The 22,361-nt window shown below is 46.7% G+C and overlaps 1 protein-coding gene, 1 long non-coding RNA gene and 1 other non-coding gene across 8 annotated transcripts; 1 reads left to right on the top strand and 2 right to left on the bottom strand.

The window, feature by feature from the left end:
• Positions 1-9,160: 9,160 nt before the first annotated feature.
• Positions 9,161-11,880, bottom strand: LOC136475838 (uncharacterized). 6 transcript variants are annotated; one of them, XR_010763300.1, is made up of 4 exons: positions 11,571-11,880; positions 11,300-11,488; positions 11,153-11,205; positions 9,161-10,412 (listed from the first exon to the last, which is right to left on the bottom strand). It is a non-coding gene; the product is annotated as an uncharacterized lncRNA (long non-coding RNA). The 6 variants fall into 6 exon arrangements; XR_010763299.1 differs by having other exon boundaries at positions 9,163-9,476; positions 9,590-9,677; positions 10,027-11,488; XR_010763298.1 differs by having other exon boundaries at positions 9,163-9,677; positions 10,027-11,488.
• A 1,145-nt stretch (positions 11,881-13,025) lies between these two features.
• LOC136471232 (protein POLAR LOCALIZATION DURING ASYMMETRIC DIVISION AND REDISTRIBUTION-like) lies at positions 13,026-14,639 on the bottom strand. The gene is made up of 3 exons (XM_066468966.1): positions 14,307-14,639; positions 13,743-14,191; positions 13,026-13,656 (listed from the first exon to the last, which is right to left on the bottom strand). Exons 1-3 carry the CDS (start codon positions 14,569-14,571, stop codon positions 13,288-13,290), a joined length of 1,083 nt encoding a protein of 360 aa, XP_066325063.1. The 5' UTR covers positions 14,572-14,639; the 3' UTR covers positions 13,026-13,287.
• A 1,558-nt stretch (positions 14,640-16,197) lies between these two features.
• TRNAS-AGA (transfer RNA serine (anticodon AGA)) lies at positions 16,198-16,279 on the top strand. Its single transcript has one exon. It is a non-coding gene; the product is annotated as a tRNA-Ser (tRNA).
• The last annotated feature ends 6,082 nt before the right edge of the window (positions 16,280-22,361 follow it).

The following is a 22,361-nucleotide window of genomic DNA, read 5'->3' as shown; positions in this document are numbered from 1 at the left end:
ACTCTCCTGTCCCGGGTGTCCAGGTCCCCGTCCAAACTTGGACTCCAAGCCCCCGCCTCTGAATCCCGGACTCAGTGCGGCGCAAGGACCTCCACCACCTCCTCTTCCCATCAGTCGGTCCGGAAAGAGCCGGATCCGCGACAAGAGAGCAGCAAGTCTTCCCTGCGCCCATACCCAAGTATGTGCTCGGGACAATAGTCTGTGACTTGCCTAGAGTCATATGCAACGACCGGTCCTTAATCGACACAGACAGGGAAAAAGTGTAACCGGGCTATGCCCTGTTGGCCGCAGGACACAACCCCTCACACCCACCAGTACCAAATCCACATCCCTGTCCGGTCACCATTTTCCTTTCCATTATTTCATCATGATATCATAGTTTAATCACCTATTTGCGAGTAACGACAGGTTACTCACGCTACCGACATCCTGAGCATAGCAGCTACTCGACCTGTACTAGTAGGACTCATGGTGGATATATTTATGCATGTAGCTTCCATAAAATGCCTGTAACGTAAATGCATATCATATAGATATATTCAGTGATCATTTAAAAATAGGGTTATGCACCGGGGCTTGCCTTGGGCAGTTGCTGAGTCAGCAAAGTCAGTACCAACAGGCTCCTGGTCTCCTTCCTGCGTGAAAAGCTCCTCCTCGTACTCCTCGATCACCTCGTCGTACTCCGGATCGCCGACGAGTACGAAGTCTACCTGTTCGTGATCTACATGAAATGACGAGGCAATGATTACACTATGGCAACAGAAATTCTCAATGCAAAAGTACCTCTATTACATTACTAAGCGAGGTCTTCCTACTAAAGTCTAAGTTATACACCAGTACTACTAACAAGTATGACCGTGTCCTATATCCTTACAATGACTACGGATATTCATACTCCTAATGTCAGTTTATGATAAAGCAAGGATAACAACTACGTCCTCTAACGACTCGTTCTATGATTATCATCAGTACAGCAAGTATATACATGCCTAAGGAACCTACGGTAACGATTTCAAAACTAAAGTAATCGTCGGTTTGTCCCAACAAATCTTGCAATTAAGGATCGATATACCGCTAAGCTTCTACTTCAAGCTTATGAGCCTACCATCCTGACCACTAACGGTGAACCAACTGTACTAACAGGTAGGCGACATTTATGCGAACCTAACAAACTTTGTTTCGCTATTTTTGGACAATCATGCGATTTACTACTAATTATTGAAGTTCAGTTCATAACCTAAATAGATAAACAATTCCTAATACCATGAAATGGAGAAAATGAAACCTCCCTGACCGGCCCACGACGCGCGGCCCGACCCAACTCGCCATTTACTACGGGCTCTACGGTACTGTTTCTCTACTCTACCATTTTACACCAGCACCCTCCCACCTCCTCTTCTTCACCGCGAGGAGGTCCCTGGCCCCCCCAGGGCGCGCACCGGCGCGACGGCACGGCACCGAGCGACCACGCCGGCCTCACCTGAACCCCTACAGCCTACCTAAGGGGTCGATAGGTACCTGGATAGCACGTAGAAGCTACTGGAGGCGACGCGACGAGCAGAGATGCAGGCACAACCTCCCTCCCCGGCGGTGACTCCTGACCTGCAAGAGCGAGCGCGTTCCCGTGAGCACCATCGAAAGCGAGGCCAGCGCACGAGCTAGCGAGCCCCAGGGAGCACTCACCGACACCCCTGCGTTGACGGTTAGGTTGGAGGCGGTCTGAGCAAAGCTGGCCACGTGAGCTCGCGGCGGTGCGGTGATGACCGACGGGGGCACTACCGTGGCGGTGGGGCTGGCCTGCTGCTATGCTAGGACTGAGGTGCGCGGGGTGCTCAGGAGGACATGGCGAGTCTGTGGGTGCACTGAATCGCCACGAGGCGCACTGCGGGACTGGCTCGCCGCTAGAGGGCGTCGGCACGGCCTTATGGACCCGGTGGCGCGGTAGTCCAAAATTGAAGCGCAGTGAGTCGAGAATGGCAGCGCAGTGGGGTAGGCTAGATGACCGGCTGTCTAACGGAGCTGCAAGCAACGTCAATTTGAAAAATGGTGCACCCACTACGGCGAATTGGAAGAAAAAGTCGCGACGGCTAGGAGACAACGAATACAGAGGAGGTCCCGTCGCGGTATGGCTCACCAGCAACGTCAACGCTCGGTACTGACTTGCCTGGCCATGGGGAACTCCATGGCGTGCTCCTGACAGCCGTTCGCACGGCCGCAGCAGCAACGACGAGCCATGGCATGGCATGTCTGCGGACAGCGCCAGAAAAAGACACGGCGGACGCGACGCCGAGGCGACAGCGCAGCGGCAGGTTTCTAAACGCGCAGGCGGCCAAGGGGTCAACTGGGGGTACCGAGCGCAGCCGCTAGCGACGCGGACGCGGGACCCCGACCGACCACGGCCACAGCGGGGGCAGGGCAAGGCAGGCAGAGCACGGCCGGCGGTCCGAGCGCGACACATCGGTTGGCGAGGCGAGCAGCAGCGAGGTAGAGCGCGCAGGCGGGCAGCAGCCAGGCAGAGGGTCAAGACGCGCGGGGCGTGCGAGTGAACGGCGTCGTCAGCCCAGCCGAGCGCGGCAGTAGCTCAGGCCCGCGCGGCACAGCGCGCTGGCAAGCCGACCGGGTGGTGACCGCGCCCAGCGCCCAGCCAGGTGATGTGCACGACTTTTAAAGCAGCTCGACAATGCGTACGCCATGTTCCAATCGTTAATCTAATTTCTCGATGCGAATATGGGTACACCTAGCCGTCACCATCAGTCGCGACATTGCTCTCCTTCTTAGACCAATTGTTCTACAACTAATGCCGAAGATGGCTTCGTCGACCACTTCGAATACTTACGCGGAGGACGTCGATTAGAAAGGTTTCGCGTCGAATCACCAAACCCGACCCCCGGGACGTACGCGCTAGCCATCCAATGTTATCGGCCGCAACCTTTTTATCATCATTCACGAAACGTTTTACACCATTTAGCGTTAACAATAATTCGATTAAGGTAATAAACACGTTATGTGACACGAAACATAACCTTGTGCTTTCCCGTTTCGTAAACATGTTTCCAAGCCAAATATGGATTATAAAGCCTATCTTACACCAATGCACCTAAATCAGATGCTTGCGAAATGTTTCAGCAAAACATTACAATATAACACCAGGGTGTTACATAGTAAGCTCTTTAGTATAGCTAGAATTGAGAGCTTACTTTGTAGCTTAAGTTCATCTAGTGGAGCTCTTTAGTGTAGCAAGTGTGAGAGTTCTTAGTGAGTAGTGACTTAGTAAATTGTGTGTCTAGTGATCATAGTAACTAGAATTGTTGGATAAGTAGCTTGTAACCCTTGTAGAGCTAGAACTAGTTTGCTTTTTGCTATTTGGCATACTAATCAAATTGCTCTAGTTAGTTTGTTGAATTTTAAATAGGCTATTCACCCCCCTCCCCCCTCTAGCCATATTAGGACCTTTCACTAGGTTTGCTTCTGGAGGTGACAGGTTCAATGTCCCTCACTTTATGTGGCGTGAGCTAAGAAATGTCATGGATGATGGGAGAAAGAGGCTGGCCTATGCCCCTATCTCATGTTCATGATTGAGAGGGTCACCGGTTATAAGTTTGACAAAGATGGTCTCCACACCATCTACAAGATTGAGAAGACCCAAGCCTTAGGTGCTAGCAAGGCAGTGAGACGCTCTCCATCAGTTGTAGACGTGCCTGAGTCCTCTCGCTCTAGGCCTCACAAGGATAAGAAGATGGAGAAGTTTGGGAAATGGATCAAGGCCATTTTCACTACTTGCACCTATACAACGAGGACCGCATATGAGGACCGGTTGAAGAATCGTGAGGCCAACTAGGAGGCTAGGGAGCGTGCAGGGCTACCACCCCTTTCTCTAGCTCAGTCACCGTCGAGGTTTGATAACCTCCCTAGCCTCTTTGACATGGATTTAGAGGATGAGGAGGAGGAGGAGGAGCAGGAGCAGCCAGAGCTTGACCCTCACACAACGTTGAGCTCTACCTTGTAGTCCTTGAGGAGGAGCACCAGGCGTAAGCACCACACTTCGACCACCCATCACCAAGGGAGGGCAGTGGTGTCCTCCTCCGATGATGATGATGGTGGTGGTGGTGAGGAGGCTGCTACATGTGCTGGTGGAGCTGTTGGTGGCGCTAATGTCGATTGGGAGAACATTCAAGAAGATAAGGAGTGAGTTCGTTGGTTTTTCTTATTTTCTTCTCTTTTTGGTGCTTTATGCCAAAGGGAGAGAAAATTAGAGGGGTCGACAACTTTTTTGATGCCATGGAGAGGTTGTTGTAGCAGGAGCTTCATGTTCTTATCCGTTGAGAGTAGGCTTCGCTAGGTTGAGAGTTTGACAGGCGATTAAAACTCTATATGTGTAATAATGCTACCTAAGTACTCTATATGTGTGGGATATGAACATGTATTAATCTGTGTTGTAGCTTGTGAAACAATTATGCTAGAATGTACTTGTTTATATGTGTTACATGTTGTATGGTGCCTGTTTTTATCTGTGCTGTTGCAGCAAGTGCGGCAGTGCCGCACCCAGCTATCACAGCTATCTTGTTGTGCATGAACTATCATTTGCATCATGGTTATATATTTGACACAAGTGTGTTGCACCCCACAGGAGCATGGATGTAGGGGGAGCTCCATCACTTTCACTAAAAATGTGAATCTTGGCCTCTTATGCCAATTTGAGAATTCAAATTCTCCATTCATATATTTAGGGGGAGGCTCTACACCCATGGTTCAAAAATCTCAGTATTATTTCTTATCTTTTGTAAGCTCTAATTGGGTTCTTATCAATCACCAAAAATGGAGAGATTAAAAGTGCAATCAAGCCCTAATTATGGGTTTTGGTGATGATGACTACACAATTAGAGAACTAATGAGATTTATCAAGATGACAAGCAGGGAATCTATATTCGAGGATGTTACACAAAACAGAGGAGCCCCCAATTACAAATGTTGATGGCTTCAAACTCAAAGGAGGTTTAAATTATTTTATATTTTAAATTTGAGTACAAGAAAAGTCATACTATAAAGGGGAGCACAATGCTTAAGCCAACATGTGCTACCAAGTGCTCAATCCTACACATATACCCTCAGTTTCACAGCCAAGATAGCCAGCACTTCACTCTTACCCTTGTTGTCTTGCCTAGTGCGGCAGTGCCGCATATGAAGAGAGACACTACCGTAGAGCGACACTACTGCACTTGAGCCGCGGCACTGCCACGACTTAAGTGACCATTGGGGGCTAGGGGTATTTATACCTTTTCCCTGTCTCCCTAATGTCTCTCTCTTCTTCTAACCCTTTTAGTTCGACCAGAACATAACAGAGTGCTCTTCTCTATCTCCTTCATTGGTGACCTTGAGCCCCCAAGCTTCTACATTGATTTCTCCATCAATCCTTGAGAAAAAAGGTCTCAAACTCGATTAGAGAGATGATCCTTTGATTCCCCAACTCAAAAGAGCACTTGGTTCATGTTTTGGCCGGTGGTTGTGTTTATTACTCTTGGAGCTTTGCTCCTAGCCGACTAGAGCATTGTCCGTGGAGCTTGCCAACTTATGTGGCAGCCCCGGGAGGTTTGTAACTATTTCTTAAAGCTGGTAAACTCACCCCTCATCTCAAGAGTTGAGTCTCTTGACTTGAGAATGAGGAAGGGTTGCAAAGCCCTAAGCCTTAGTGGCTAACCTCAATAACATAGACTTAGGCAAGCCTTGGTGGCGAGCTAAACCATGGGATAAATCATCGTGTCATATTGTGCTTGATTTACATAATTTGCATTTTATATTGTTGTTGACGTGATTTCTAGGGTTTATGGCCGATCTAATTGTGTGTGGTGTTTCTATCACTTCTAGTTATTGATCTGTGTTACATATACCTACAGGAAGCTCAGTAATTTATCTGATTCAAGTTTTCATTCATAGTTTTTGAATTGTGCCACGAAGTTATCTGTAGGTGTGGCAGTGTCGCAGGTTGAATTTGATGAAAGTTTGAGTGTTTGTTTTAACAGGCCTATTCACCCCCCTTCTAGTCTAACCAGAGATCCTATAGAATGTCACCTGGATCAACGACATGGCACCGAAGTAGCCCCTACTCCACCTCCACCTATAAATACCCCCTATACCCTCACTCTCAACTCATGACATATTGGAGGAAACTACTCTATCTTTAGATAGGAAGCCAAGCTCTAGTAGTAGTGTTATGAGAGGGAGAGAGTGAGGGGAGTGTGGTGAAGAGCCGGGCCTATCTAGTGTCAAACAACTGCAGATGCAAATGATGAGGCATTGGGCTGTTAATCAACATTGTTATATGTTTTGTCATTACATACAACGAACACAGACACGTAGAGAGAGAGGAATACATTTTTTGAACACAGACAAGTAGAGAGAGGAATACATCTTCATCACTCTAAAAGAAAGAAATACATAGTTATAACTCCACATGCACTTGGGAATATATAAGCTTCAGTACTAGCAGTCTATAAACTTAACTGCTATACTTATGTAGTTTTCCTTCTGAAGCAACTAACTAGAACGACCAACTTGTACTTGTCTCGGCCGCCTCAAGAGATCCACAACAGCAATTGCCTGCTCCGCGTTGGTGATCCCAGTATGAGTTTTCAGATCACCACTTTCATTGTTGTCAGGTCATATTCCCTCTCTATCCCATCTCCATAAGAGGACCGATATTATTAGGAAATAGTTCATATAACTGGCTTGCTCTTTAGTGAGGTACGTCTCCATCTCCCACTGCTCCTCGCTGAATTATTCACCGATCACTCGGAATCTTAAGGCTTCAAGAAACATTATCATGTTTTGAACCATGGTTGTCCTAATTTTAGAGGTTTTAGTAATGACTTGTCTATACCGAGCAAGCGTTCACACAGCTTTCAACTCCAAGTTCTTCCCTAGGGGTATCCTGACCAGGTTCTTTCTACCACCCTCTACGAGGCAGGGATAGGACTCACCCCATTCAGGTTCTTTCTACCACCCTCTACGAGGCGGGGATACGACTGATACGACTCACCCCATTTAGGTTCTTTCTACCACCCTATACGAGGTGGGGATACGACTCACCCCATTCTTCACCATCAGGATTCAGGACGGGAATAGGTGTTCATACCCCCTGAATGCAGCAGGTGCCTTCATTATTCACGAAAGACAGGAGGTACAAGTCACTGTCGCTAAATATAAGTGTGGCTTTGTCCTCGTCAGTTTCCTTTTTGTCGAGACGCTCATAGTCCTTAGTCATCCCTAAGTAAAGATGGCTTTTGCATTCTAGTTTTGGAAGGTAGCCGCTAATGCTGTTGCATGTATGGAATATTTCCACGTGCGTATGGGTAGTCAGGTCGAATCTTTAGTCCTAACCTCATCACGTAGGTAACGAGATTGGACGAGGGTAGCAAGCGCCAGGATCCATACCATGACAAGGGGGATGGTGGTGCCTGCTGTTGTGCGGTGCTGGAACAAGGAACAGCTCCGCAAGTCGTTCTCCCGTGTCATGGCATCCTTCATGGCGGGGTGGTTGCTCTTCCTGCTAGAGCATGATTTCTAGGCCCTCTTGACGGAGCGCTTATTGGTTGTGGCACCTGTCATCTTGAGAAGAGGACTTGCGCCGCCTGCGCAATTCTCCGGTCGACGCCCGAATGCAAGGGATATAATGGGACCGAATGCAAGGGAGATAAAGGGACAAATGCAAGGTGCGTGGTTAAAAGAAACAAAAGGGTGCTGATAGTGTGTGAGATTAAATTATGGTAACTAAGCAAGCAATTGAAAGAAACAAGAAGGGCATGAGAAAGGCGGTTGAATGACGTACGAGTGATCATAAGTGTTAGTGTGTGAGCTGCCCGGTGAAGGGACAGCATACATACCATGCAGCAACATGATAGTTGCACTTCAGCACTTGTTCGCCGCCTGCCCCCATTCACCCTCCGCCAATTAGTAATTTGCGGATAAATGGTACCCGGGTATACTATTGCGACTAAATTAGTAACTGCAGAAGAAACATGCCCCTCGCACGGCTCCACCTAGCAAGGTATACTATTGCGACTAAATTATTAATTTTTTGTTTGGTCTGTTTACCATTTTTTTTTGCCACTTTGTTCATATGGATGTACCTTTTTCAAACAGTATCCCATTACATTCTTACCATAACGGTTCCTTATTTCCACTCTTTCTTATTAATTAGCACTTATTTTGAACAATTACACAAGTCCTCTCTCTCCTTTCTCAAGCCTAAATAGCAAAAAGTTATTAAATATCTTCATGCACCAACTGTTCGATGTGCACCTTCGAGTATCAACTCATTTATTCATATCCTCACTGTGAGGCAACGTACCAGATTCAAAAACTCATTTATTCATCTCCTCACCATGAGGCAGCCTACCAGATTCGATAAGGGGCCATTTGGATCCCTTTATTTTAGAGGAATTGAAATCTATTTATTGGATTAGGCTATTTTGCTCGGAATTTGGCATTTCACAACTTTTCCAAGCTCACAAATAAGCCTATCTCAAATTCATATGATGGGAGATATAAATAGATTATATAGATCACCATGCTATATTTAAACTCTCCAACTTATTGCACACTCTTTAACTCGTTTTCCTACAATAGAAATACAAGATATAAAGTACTACCTCCGGGCAACTTTTTTAGGCGCTCTCACTTTTTTTCGTATAGGCAGGTACGTGACATTCACTACCGGAAACAGTGACTTTGCCGTGTGCCACAGGCACTCGGCAAAGACTAAAAAACACTCGGCAAAGGTTTTGCCGAGTGTAACACTCTGCAAACAGCACATGACATCTACAGTGTCGGCAAACAGCTATTTGCCGAGTGTTTTTTATCGCGCACTCGGTAAATGGTTTGCCGAGTATCAAATTTGACACTCGGCAAAAAAAAATGGTTTTCTGAGTGTTTTTCCAAAATACACTCGGCAAAGAATTATTATTTGCCGAGTGTTTTTAGGAATTACACTCGGCAAACCTATTTTCCAAAGAAAAAATAATAATTTTTTTCTCAGCATATCATTATTGCTTGCCGAGTGTTTTTAGAAATTACACTCGGTAAACCTATTTTCCAAAGAAAAAATAATATTTTTTCTCAGCATATTTATATGGTATAGGTAGGCTATTGCATCTCTGAAGAGGCAGTGACACACGGAGTACTAAAGAACTAATTATTACCAATGGATGGGTGTCATGAAAAAAAGAGTAGAAGAAATTCCCAAGTAATTGAGACTACAATTACCAATTAATTAGAAATTGAGACTACTGACATGATGTCAACAATTGAATTGAGAAATGAGAGGCTTTGGAGAAAAGAACGTCCAGGTAAATGATAGATTAAGGATACATCAGCTTATTTGACAAACAAAAGGAAACAGAAAGCACCATTTTTTTTGGTGCGGTCTCTATTTGCAGACCATAAAGTAGAACACCATGCACTTTGCTATGTACCTGAGATTCCTATGAAGCAAAAGAAAAAGATCACCACAAACATTGCAAAAAGATGGTTAAGGCATTTATATGTACATATGGGATCAACATAATCAGGTAGCATGGTAGAACTATTTTAATACCTCTATTCCATAGCTATTTTATCTGCACCATGAAAACAATCGTTCTATTCTGAAATTTGTCCCATAAGTTAAATAACCTGTGCTGATTCTATGAACCAATTATAGAAATAAAATAATCAATGTCACAGTACAGTATGAAGCAACTATAGGGGGGAAATAAAGAGTTCAATCTGCGCAGAATTTATGTTAGCATGAAACACATGAGCTTGGTTGGCACAAAAAAAAGCATTAGTCCCATTAGGAATTTGTCTAAATTCTGATATAGCAATTTGCATAGGTACTGTCAGTGCTTTGTGCGCAGGGTGTGGTTACTGGATGAGCTAGTCAATATAAATTAAAAGAATGAACCCTTTCAGTATGTATGCAGATTAATTGAACAACTGAACTTTTCAAGTCGGTGATTGAAGGATATAACAGAAGAAAGGGATAGCATTTACCGCAATGTCTTGTGTGACCAAAGGATCTTGATGTGTTGACCTATCGGCCTATCATGGCCCTGCAAATTTAGGCAAATTAACCCTTTCAGTCTTTACATGCAGATTAATTGAACTAAACTTTTTAGTCGGTGATTGAAGGGCATATCAAAGCAAAGGGATAGCATTTACATCAATGCCTTGTGTGACCACTTTTGTTCGCACCTAGTAAGATCTGAACTGAATCAGGAGTAACATTCTTGAAACTGTGGACTTAAATGGATAGCTAAGTAAAAACTACATAAGCAAGAGAGGAGCATGGAGAAGGTTTTACATGAATATATCACAGTCCCATGCTCACAGTTGCCATTTACGGAGGTGTCCAGGACATGAGACTCAGACGAAACAGACTACAATGAATTTCAAATAACAAAAATGAATTAATGATCAAATCAGGAACTAATTCATATTGAAAGCAAATATGAGTTTAAACATTGTGCTGGGGATAACAGCTTACAAACCCAATGGCACAACATTGCAGTTGCAGCTTCACAAACTAGTAGAACAGAGATAATTGTGCTACATTATTATAAAGGTATTTGTCCCAACTTTCAGGCCATGGCATGTAAAATTAAAATTCAGAATAATGGGATAGATACCAACTAACAGATGGCTATATAAGACCGAATGGCATACTAAAAGCAGATAATGGCCTCAATATAGTAACACTCACACAAACACGGAGCATCCAAGAGACTTGGTATTTACTACCATATAATCTGATTTGGATAATAAGAGACTGTAAAACATAAATAACGATTCTCAGTGTGGTCTTCATAGCTAGCAGCAGTGATTTTGCTAAAACAATAATATGTGGTTTTGAAAAATGAATTTTTATGGTTAAGAATAGTTTGGACACAATATGCGTATCCAACAAAAGAAGCAAATTTTGTTGCAGAGATATAGCAATCCATGCATTATTAGTTGAGAGATCCAAGACAAAATAGTACCTAACTAAAAGTTCAATATACACAATTTACCAAGGCATGACAAATTGATAATGACACTAACAGGATCTCAAAAAATTAACAAATCCAGAATTGATAATCCACAATTTGCAGTTAATTAAGCATATAGTGAAAGAAAGGACCTTCTAGTTGAGCAGTCCCATTGCTAGCTGAGGATCCTTTACAGAAAGGGCATCTGATGTACAGACACATGAAAATTAGTAGTGGTGAAAAAATTACAAATACAAAATCAAGGTAGGAAAATTAATATAGAAAAAATCATAATTAACCCTGAGATCCTCCAAATCGCCGTGACCTCCTCCTTAGATCCTGTCAAAGTCACACAATATTCCTGTGAGATTAAATTATGTGAGAAAATTACAGATCGACCGTTGCCTGTCCCATGCGGCCATGTGTTGTGTTGCCTTGTGGGGTGGGAAGCAACAAGAGATCCGAGGAGACTTGCGACTCCTAATGGCCTAACGCAAATCAAGAGATAGGTTAGGGTTTGGGGGAATAGCAAATAGGAGGCCAAAGGAGAATCGGGTGCTGAGAACTCACCTGGTGTGGTGCGATGGCGGAGCTGCGGAGGTGGCTGGCGCCTGGCGGCGGTCCTCGGCTCGGCCGCTTGGGCCTTCGGCGTGGTAGCGCCCAGTCGCCCTATCAGGCATCGACCGAGAACAAGAGCCACGGACGAGGGGGCCGTTGGAGAGGAGGGGGCGGACGTGGGCCTAGGGGCCGGCCAGGCCGGGCGCCGGCGCCGGTGACAAGGGGCAAGGGGAGCCGGCGGCAGCCGGGGGCGGGTGTGCCGGTGTGCGTGTGTGGCGCGGGTGGGTGTGTGAGTGTGTGGCTGTGTGCGGCCGGATGCGGGGTATATGAGTGGGGGTTTGCCGAGTGTCCCAGACCTGACACTCGGTAAACCCTTTTTGTCGAGTGCCAGACTAGAGGCACTTGACAAATCTAGTATTTTTTTATTTTCTTTTATTTTCTTCTTTTTCATAACATATTTTTTTAAATTTGTTCCGATGTACTTTAAAAATATCTTGTCAAATTCACTCAACAATATATATTTGATTTTTCTACGAATATTATTCTATTATTTCATGCAGTTATAACTCAAATTCAATTTATATCAATTAAAATTCTATAATTGTACTTAATAAATTAAAATTATCAAACAGATATAAAAATTTACCAAAATTTCACATGAAACAATCTATGTTCTCTATTGCCTATACAAAAAAGTTTTGATGTCAAACTCCAATTCGACTGTCACTTTGACTCCAAACTGTCACTTTGATAAGTCCTGGCCAAAACCAACGACCGAACAAGCTGAATGTCGCAAGATTTATTCTCTAGCTATACACACTCTTTGCTCCATGGTAGTCAGGAGTCATCTTCTCACGCCTAAAAAAGCTGCCCAGAGGGAGTATATGTCTCTAGTATGGCTAACAATAATATGCAAGTATATTTCATATAAAACCATATTAGCATAATTATTGTATGACTAAATTATAATTATTAGAACAAATTCAATTCCAAGAATCCAAACGGCCCTAATATGAATTTTGGTGGCCTCCTCCAGATCTGAGCAGACAAGCTAGTTAGCAGAGAAATATTGAAGTATTTGTATGACAGGCTAGACCTTGTAACTATGGTATTGGATCTTGGTAAAGATAGGGTTATACATATCAACCCTTTTGCTGTTAAGCAAGCCTTTGGCATTCCGGACAGTGACGAAGAATTATCTCTACACACAAACCAGGAAGGATGCAAGGCCTTGACTGATTTCAAGGATTTTTATTGGTTTACAAGAAGCTAAGGACAGCGACGGAGCCAGCGGTGGGGCTGGGGGCTCTAGCCCCCTACCGATCTTGGACACGTGGAGCCCCCTAAGCCCTCTCTTAAAATTTTATGCATATATATATATTAGGTAAAAGAGGTTAAGATTAAGAGAAGATAAAAAAAATCTCTATTCTTTTGTTCAACCTTTTCTAAATTTTTTTCTGGCTTCGTCGCCTGGCTGAGGATATGGCTGATGGAGTGATCGAAGAACCGAGCTACGGTAAGATTCTGTCAGAGCTAACAAAGAGGAACTTATACATTGTTAACCTATACAAATTACAATGACCAAACGGGCTCTAAAGTCTAAACACACCAGCTTCGCGCAAGTCCCCACTGGCACACAGAAAACCGGGCCCCAAGCAACGTACGCACGCTAGCTGTACAGTACATGTACAGCCCGTACGGCACGCTAGCTGCAACTGCAAGCGCAAGGTCACTGTCCCTGTCCGTCCCGCGGCACTGGCACTGGCTGCCCCAGCGCCAGTGTGGCCGTGTCCTGCCACAGCCGCGCCTCCATCTCCTTCTCCGTCAGCTTCCGCTGAGCGCGCCGCAGCGCCGACTCCAGCGCCTCGATCCGCTCCCTGTCCTGCCGGTGCTGGAGCTCGTGCAGCCTCCGCTCCAGCTCCGTCGCCGAGACTCCTCCCTCGTGCCGCCGCTCGCACGACTCGTCGCCGTCGTCGTCGTCGTCGCTCTCGTCGACGACCACGGCGCCTCGCTGGGGATTCCCGCCGCCGGTGCCGAACAGCCCTCCCTCCAGCTCGATAAACTTGCCGTCGTCGTCGGACGACAACTGGACCGAACACTAAGCAAACGCCGCAAAGATCAGAGGATCAGAACGTGCCAGTTCATTCATTCCGACATAGACGCAACGCGAACAAAGGCTTGTACCTGATCAGGAGTGTCTTGCTCCGTGTCGCACTTGCACTCTGGCGGTTGGCGCCGTGCAGTCGGCTCTGTCTCGACCTCTGCTTCCGACGCCCGCTCCCCGTCCTCGCCGCGCCGGATCTCCAGGCAGTTGGTGGTGCTCGTGTCCGAGACGCAGCTCGACGACGCGGTGGTGGTGTTGGTCGACGACGACGACGACTGCAGGTTGTTGCAGGCTTTCGGCGTGACAAGGACGACGTGATCATCCGCGGCGCCGCCCTTCACCCTGCTAGCCTCGTCTCGGATCTCCTTGAGGAGCGTCTCCATCTGCGCGCGCACCTCGGCCATCCGGTTGAGCTCCACGCATGTCCTCGCCAGGAGGAAGAGCATGCTTAGCCCCATCCCGGTTTGTCCGGCCGCTACACAGCCGCCGCCGCTGCCGCCGCTGCTTCCCGCCGCCTCCTGCTTCCATCCTGCGATATATATGATGGCCGGGAGCAAGGCCTCAGGATCGATCGACTATACAACTAGACGACGCACGTGGAGGTTAAAACGAGAGAGTGAGTGAGTGACCGCGCGCGCGCGCACCTGAGGAGTCCACCGAGGCGTCCTCGCTCTTCTCCGTCGCGACGGCCTCCTTCCGGCCACCCTTTCCGCCGCGCTTCCTGCCGAACCGGATCCTGGCGCAGGTGAACGTCGGGAGCCGCAGCCGCGGCGGCGTCTCCGGGGAAGGCGGCGAGGCCTCCTCGCCGTCCTCGCCTTCGCCGAGGTAGTCGTAGATCGTCCTCCTGTTCCTCGTGGGCGTCGTCGCCTCTGCTGCTTCCCCGATGTCGCCGTCTCCGGCGGAGGCCATCGCGCGAGCAGGAGCTCAGAGCACGAGACGCGCGCGTCGAAGTGGGCGTGTGGAGTGGATCGGCCGGAGTGGACACAAGAGGGGCGGGGCGGGGCGGCAACGGGGATGGCGCTAATACGGTGGGGGCACGCGACACGTCGTCGTGTTCCTGTTGCCGGACCGTGGCAGCTGCCCCAGAAAAGAACATTCCATTTCCTATAGACGAAGGGGGGAAATCACCAGGAGCATGTTTGGTTGATTGGTTCGTTTAGTCGTTAGTTAGTGAAGAAGTATTGCTGGCTGGTTTGTATGAGAAAAAAATACCGTTTCGACTAGAAATTTATGATCGTTTACGACAAGCAGCAGCCAAACGAACAGGCTGCAGATTTCTCACTGTGGCTTTGCCTATTTCGATGTCAAGCCTTCTGGACCCATGCTAGATAGAGTTGGAGTCTAGGAGACTAGGAGTATTAAGCATGCATGGCATTGCGATTATCTTGACGGGACATTAACACAGGTGGATCAGCAGTGTTGTATCCAACTCGTACACTTAGGACGACTGGGAAGAAAAAGGACCATACTGTCTCCGACAACCATAACCCAAAATACAAGACTCATTCGTCCTTTGGGTAACACTACAGACAAAGGGTTTAATACATATTTTGATCTTCTCTAACAACAAAACCATACTGTCTACCAATAGGTCTCCAGGAGAGAGGATACACATATTTAGGTTATGCCTCTCCTAACATCTAAAATGGATCTTCTATATAGGTACTCTATTGAAGGCTATAAACATTGTGTTCTAGATCTATTTTGGATTTGGGTTTCGCAATATGTCTCATGTTACACAGCCTCATCAAGTGCAACATGGGGCCGTCTCAGTCTGTCTGGTGCATGTATAGTCATACGGTCCGCCAGCAACAGTCCACTCTCCAAATCATTGATCGATCGGCGACGCAGTGCTGGAGATTACGCGGGTACGTGAAAGCAACCCGCCCGGCTGGGGAGGCATGGGCGTGAATGCTGCAAGTGTCAAGCGCCCCATCGTCAGCCATGGCCCCGTCCGTCCCAGCCGCCCCGCCAGCCGCCAGGGACCCCGCGACAAGTCTAACCGTACCCCAGAGGCCAGAAGCAAGCAAGCGGCCAAGAACGCTGATTGATTTAATAAATCCGGCCTGCTCGTCGGCTGACCGCCGGCCGGCCGCCAATGCAGGCGGAACGCGTCGGCGTCGGCGGTGAGCGCTGCCAGCGTGCGCCAGGCGCGAGGTGGCCTTTTCGCTCGCGGAGTAGCTGCCGCTTCGCGTCATGAGGTAGCCGCCAGCGATGGAGTGCATGGCTAGTGACTTGACGAGGGACTGATCGATCGATCGAGCACATCCGAGATCGATCTCGTCTGCTGCTGTGGACCGTGGACGGATTCGGACCGGCCGGTCGCAGTCGGCTGGCGTGGAGGCCGGTAGTTAGGGAACGCTCCAAACGGTGCACTGGTCGGTCGGTCCCATCGGGTCTCCTCGTCGATCTCGCCCGAAGAAACGGCACACGACGTGGCACCTACTCATCCATCAGCCTTTATTACGTTCGTTCAGCAAAACTTCTCGGACCTTTAATAATCTTAAAAGAAACATTTGAATCGTGAACATCACAGTGGTCGTGCCGGAGTGGTTATCGGGCATGACTAGAAATCATGTGGGCTTTGCCCGCGCAGGTTCGAATCCTGCCGACCACGATTTTTGTTCTCTTTTTCTTTACTTTTACTTTTTGGGCCCAGCCCACATTGCCCAACTACTTTGATCGTTGCCATCGAGAGACTGCTGGCCCGTAAGCTTCTTACCCGGTACACGGCCTTACTTGGGTTGATTCATTGCCATTGAACGACAGCTGGGCCGTAAGCTTCTTGCTCGACACAGGATCTTACTTGGGCTTTGTAGCGGTCCTCAAATCAATTGTCATCACTGCTGATGAGCTGATGTTACATTGGACATCGGACATCGGACAGTTAGGACGCAGAGTCATCCCGAGGCCTCGTTGGGTTTTAGAGGATGTGGGAGGGAATTGACAAGGACCGAGGAGATTTTATTCCTTATATATAAATTGAAATCTTCTGAATAATTCGGTCCTTTTCTTTGCCACTGTTGTTTTTTTTTGTATAGCCTAAAATACTCGTATCATTTATTTGTCTCTCCAATCATTGACATAGAGGGCCCATGTGCCATCCTCTGCTCTTTTTCTTCTTCATCCACTGATGTCGACTGCATGGGCTGAGAGCTAGATCCGGTTGTCGCTAGGCCGAGGGCGGCGAGCTTGGGGGCGACAAGCACGGAGATGGATGTAGGGCCACTGCTGGAAGCGCTACTGTGAGGCGGAGGCCGACAGCGCCGGTTGCCGGAGTAGAGGACGCCAAGGGAGGCGAGGGGAAGTGCATGCCGGAGGGGGAGAAGATGGTGCCTCAGGCGCCAGTGCGGAGAAGGATGCCGTGAACGTCGGAGCCTGCCCGCCAGCTCCTTGGGCGCATGCTCGCCATGGGAGCTCGAGCTAGAACAAGGGAGACGAAGATGGATGGGGACCGGGAGAGAGGAAGGGGATGAGGCATGGCCCCACTTTGTCAGTGTGGAAGAGAGGGGGCTAGCAAGGGTATTTCGGGCCATAAAAAAGATTGTATTAGCACATACGCCTGCGCGTGGGCCCAAAGTAACTTAGAAGACACGGAAATTATAGCATGGACCCAAACAACCCTAAAACAAAATGCCACACGAGTAGAGGATGGTTGTGGAAGAGACGACAGGTTACTGCGGATTAGATGGGCACGGGAGACTGCGTGACCCTGTTCGGTTTACCCCATATTCAACTTGTTGGGTTGCTTTTTTTAGCCAGAACAGTGTTTTCCTCTCACAACAATTCAGCCGAAACAGTGTTTTCAGCCAGTTTCAGCCAAGTTGCAGACCAACGAACGGGACCGTACAACAGATGGGTGGGAGATGTTGAAAGTTTCTCAAAAGAAAAAAAATCTAGCTTTGCATGGTGGTAGCATTTCGAGAAGTGGATTTTGAGAATGAACTATAAATAAGAGAGAGAGAAATGTTTTTCACCTTTTTTTAACATGTGGATTTTGAAAAACACAAGTTGTTATAGATCGAATAGGGCGATATCTCTCTAGCGTTTCAGGAATTGGATGTTGAGAATGGACTATCAATAAACTGAGCAAAATATGCTTTTCACCTCTTTTCTAATGGGGGAGTCTGGAAATCAGAAGTTATTAGATCCATCTTAAAACTAAGAAAAAATATCCACTTATCATGAGTTCATGACGATATAGTATTTGGGATCAAAGAAGGTGGACTAACATGAGTCGAACCATGGTTTTGAGACGTAAGTAAAAGAGAAGGCTACAAGACTATAGAAGTAGGAAGGCCCGACGGCAAGTGGAAGAGACTGCGGGTTAGCGTAGAAGTGGAGGCGACTGTTGGATTGATCTCCCACGCCATTAGGCCCAATGGCCTTTGGGCCTTGTTCTCATGCCTTGATCGGGGGCGCCCAACCCTACATGGTTGGTGGGCCCCCGTCGCACAGCGCTATAAAGGAAAGGTGGGGGCCGGGGCTCGCAGTATGAGGTTCACCGCGCCGCCAGACACCCACCGACATCCTAACCCTAACCCAATCTTGAGAAGGGGCGCTGCCAGCGACGGGAAGCACCACCGACACCGGCAACGTCACCCCGACGCACATGCCGCCGCCAAGGACGCCACTGCACTGACTCCTCTCTCCACCGAACGTCGCTGCCGGCGCGCAGATGGGATCCGCCAATGAGGCCGCGGCCGGCGCTTCCACCACTCCGACTGCTCTGACCACTACGGCCTTCGATAGTCTGCGACTTCATACTCTACCTATCCCTTTTCCTCCCTTTTTATGCCTCTTTGTAGATCGTGTATTCGGATCTTTGATTACTGGGATTTTGACTCGATTGAGTCCTACGAAACTTAACAATGGCATCAGAGCCAGGTGCCTCTGTGTATCCCTAACCGGGTAAAAGAAGAAAAGAGAACAAATCCATTTGGATCAGAGAAGATATAGGGCCCTCGGCTCACGAAGCCGAACCCTAAGACCTAACCCTAATTCCCCACATCAAATCAAAGAAGGGGAAAAGGGGAGGGTCGGATTCCGAACCCTAGATCTAAATCCTTGTTCGGAGAAGAGAAAAGCAGACCCAAATCCGAAGAGGGGAAAGGGGATAATCTTGGAGAACTCGAATCAAACAAAAAAAACATGAATCGGGTTCAACCGAACCCTAACCCTAGACCCCCTTTTCAGGTGAACGAGTAAAAAGAAAAGAAAGAAGATAGAAAACGAATCTGAAGGGAGAAGAAGGTCTACCTCGCCGTGCGTCGGGATGTCCCTTCGTCGGCGCGGGAGAAGAAGCCGAGCCAGGGAGCTGGCTCGCCAGGCTCGGCCAAGGAAGCGCCGTGGCCAGGCCGCTCGACGGCGGCGTGCTCACCCGTTGGGGAGCACGCGTGCCGGCGAGGGGGCCGACGACGGCGCTATGGTCGCCCCACTGCACGCTCGCTCGCCGTCGTCGCTCTCGGTCGCTGTTACGCTAAGAAGAGATGAGGTAGAGAGAGGAGCGAGCGGCGAAGAAGAGAGAGAGAAGCAGCGGCCGAATGACCTAGGGTTTCAGGCACCCGCGCGGCGTCGGAGTTTTTATTCGGCCGAAACGAACGCTTGGCCGTCCGATCCGATCTGACGGTGGAGCGCGACTGGACCGTCGGCTGGCCCAGGCGGGCGCGCATGGCAGCGCGACTTTGCCGACCTAGGCCCAGGTTGTGGCCTGGGTGCGGCCTGCGCGCGCGCGGAGGACTGGGCCGAGCCGATTTTTTGCCGTCCTGGGCCGCGCTGGGCTGAAGTGAAAAGAAAATTTTTGTTATTATTTTCCAGGAGCAATTTTAATGCATATTTTTTGATGAATTTGAATAATTTTGATACAATTTTTTCTATGCAAATTTTATCCAACGATATTTTACCAGAAAACAGTAAAGTACTTTGTGCTTCTGAAAAAATAATAATATGAAAAGATTATTAATGTTTCCGCTGTGCATGATAATTATTGTTCTCTTTGATTAAATTTGAACCAACGGGATAATTTAATTTTAAGAGAAGTGATGAATTTCTGATAATTTTGACGAGATTATGATGTTGTTATTTTTCTGACCAACGTTGTTAATAACAATATTATAATTTTGATCCATGAGAAATTATGCATTAATTTTATTTCTGCCCAACGGTGATGTAAAATGTTTTGCATGGATGAATTATAAGTTTTAATTTGACCAACGTTGAGTTAAAGCATGAAATTATATATATATATATATATATATATATATATATATATATATATATATATGTTTCTTACTTACTCTGGTGTGGTTTCAGGAGGCAAATGCATTGTGAACATTGCCAACATCCCGACACTCAATGGGACCAATCACCGTGTGTGGCGGGAGAAGTATGAATTGGAACTTGTGTTGGGAGAGGTCGATTTTGCCATCACCTCACCGTGTCCTACTGAGCCAGAGGACCTAGTGAGAGGTGAAAATGAATCTGACGCAGATTTCGCTACTCGAAAGCGTGATCATGCTAAAATAAAAATGAAATATGACCTTGAACATAGGCAATGGACTCTCTCCAATCGCAAGTGCCTGTTGGTGGCCAAGGCCACCATAGAAGAACAGATAAGGGGCTCAATCCCTGAATGTGCTACTGCCATAGAATATCTTGAGAAAATCAAGAGTCAGTTTACTGGGTCTACCAAGGCCACAGCAAGTTCACTGATTAAGAAGCTTGTGAATGAGAAATTCACTGGTGGTAGCATAAGAGAGCATATTTTAAAGATGAACACTACGACATCTAAGCTAAAGGAAATGAATTTGAAGGAGGAGGATTTCCTGATTCATTTGATTTTTGCTTCTTTGCCAAAAGAATATGACACCTTCATTGTGAACTATAATATGCAGCCTGAAAGATAGGACATAGAAAGACTCATCTCAATGTGTGCTCAAGAAGAGGAGAGGATAAAGTCCTCACAGGGTGAATCCGCTTATTTTGTGAAGGATAATAAAAGAAAGAACTTTAATGGCAAGAATTCTAAACCACAAGGGAAACCTAAGTGGGATAAGGCCTCTTCCTCTAATTCACAGGGAAAGAAACCCCAGGATTCTGAGAATCAGCAATATGGTGGAGCTGAAAAAGATTAGTGCAAGCACTGCTTCAAGAAGGGACACTACAAGAGAGATTATCCAGACTTCCTGAAATCTCTGTTAAAGAAAGGTGATGAGTTTATTACATTTGTAGATAAATCCCTATATTTATGTTATGATAAATCCACTTGGTGGGTTGATTCAGGAGCAACTACTCATGTTGCAAATTCCTTACAGGGGTTAAGTGGGACGAGAACCTTGCGAAGAGGAGAAAGAACGATTAAAGTTGCAAATGGAGTGCAAGCCAATGTTGAAGCCATTGGAGTTTTTTCTTTAGAATTGAATAATGGTTTTGTACTTAGACTTAAAGAAGTACTTTATGTTCCCTCTTTGCGTAGAAATTTGATAAGCGTTTCAAAACTTGATGATGATGGAATTGATTGCCATTTTGGTGGTGGCAAGTGTAAGATACTGGTTGATAATAAATATGTTGGTCTTGCCTTCCGACAAGACAAGCTTTATTTATTATCTCTTGCTGAGAATGCGAACAATATATACGATGAGAATGTGAATGATTCCCCATCTGCGAATGTAACTAAGAAGTGGAAGGGAATTGATAATGTCTCTTCGAAATTATGGCATTGTCGCTTAGGCCATATTTCGAGGGGGAGAATAGAACGATTGGTTAAGGAATCAATTCTCCCGCACTTAAAATTTTCAGATTTAGAACAATGTGTTGATTGTATCAAAGGAAAGTATGTCAATAAAATTAAGAAAGATGCCAAACAAAGCATATGAATTTTAGAAATAATCCACATAGACATATGTGGTCCTTTTCTTGTGAAAAATGTGGATGGTTATGATTTGTTTATAACATTCACAGACGACTACTCTCGTTATGGCAATATTTATCCAATTAAAGAAAGATCGGAAGCGTTGGATAAATTCAAGATATTTAAAGCTGAGGTTGAAAATCAGCACAATAAGAAAATCAAGATAGTACGATCAGACCGAGGTGGAGAGTACTATGGGCGACATACCCTATATGACCAAATTCCTAGACCGTTTACAAAGTTCCTATAGGAAAATAGCATAGTTGCTTAGTACTCCACACCAGGGGAGCCTCAGCAGAATGGAGTGGCTGAAAGACGTAACTGTATCTTAATGGATATGGTAAGAAGCATGATAAGTTACTCCACATTACCAATTAGTTTATGGATGGAGGCGCTGAAAACCGCCATTCACATACTTAATCGTGTACCAAGCAAGTCGGTGCCTAAAACACCATATGAATTGTGGACAGGAAGGGAACCCTCACTCAACCATTTGCGTGTGTGGGGCTGTCCAGCCGAGGCAAAAGTTTTCAACCCGAACATAGAAAAGTTAGACTCCAAGACAGTCAGCTGCCATTTTATTGGCTATCCAGAAAGATCGAAAGGATATCGCTTCTATTGTCCTGACAGACATACGAAGATTGTAGAAACAAGACATGCTATGTTCTTGGAGGATAACATGATCAGGGGGAGCATGGTAGCATGAGAAATAAGACTATAGGAAAAGTGGGTACATGTACCCACTCCGATGGTTGAAGAACCATTCTTCACGCTACCTGCTGCTGTTGCA

This window comes from Miscanthus floridulus, chromosome 8 (assembly GCF_019320115.1).
Source record: "Miscanthus floridulus cultivar M001 chromosome 8, ASM1932011v1, whole genome shotgun sequence".
NCBI classification, from domain to species: Eukaryota; Viridiplantae; Streptophyta; class Magnoliopsida; order Poales; family Poaceae; genus Miscanthus; species Miscanthus floridulus.
The sequence above is the reverse complement of the archived record's forward strand: the minus strand, read 5'-3'. Positions and strand labels throughout refer to the sequence as shown.

Excerpts from the sequence above, each read along its gene's own strand:
- LOC136471232 (XM_066468966.1), bottom strand. The coding sequence starts at position 14,571 with ATGGCCTCCGCCGGAGACGGCGACATCGGGGAAGCAGCAGAGGCGACG. Across the intron at positions 14,192-14,306 it reads CGCCTCGGTGGACTCCTCAG|GATGGAAGCAGGAGGCGGCG; the intron begins GTGCGCGCGCGC and ends TATATATCGCAG. Across the intron at positions 13,657-13,742 it reads AGCAAGACACTCCTGATCAG|TGTTCGGTCCAGTTGTCGTC; the intron begins GTACAAGCCTTT and ends GCGTTTGCTTAG.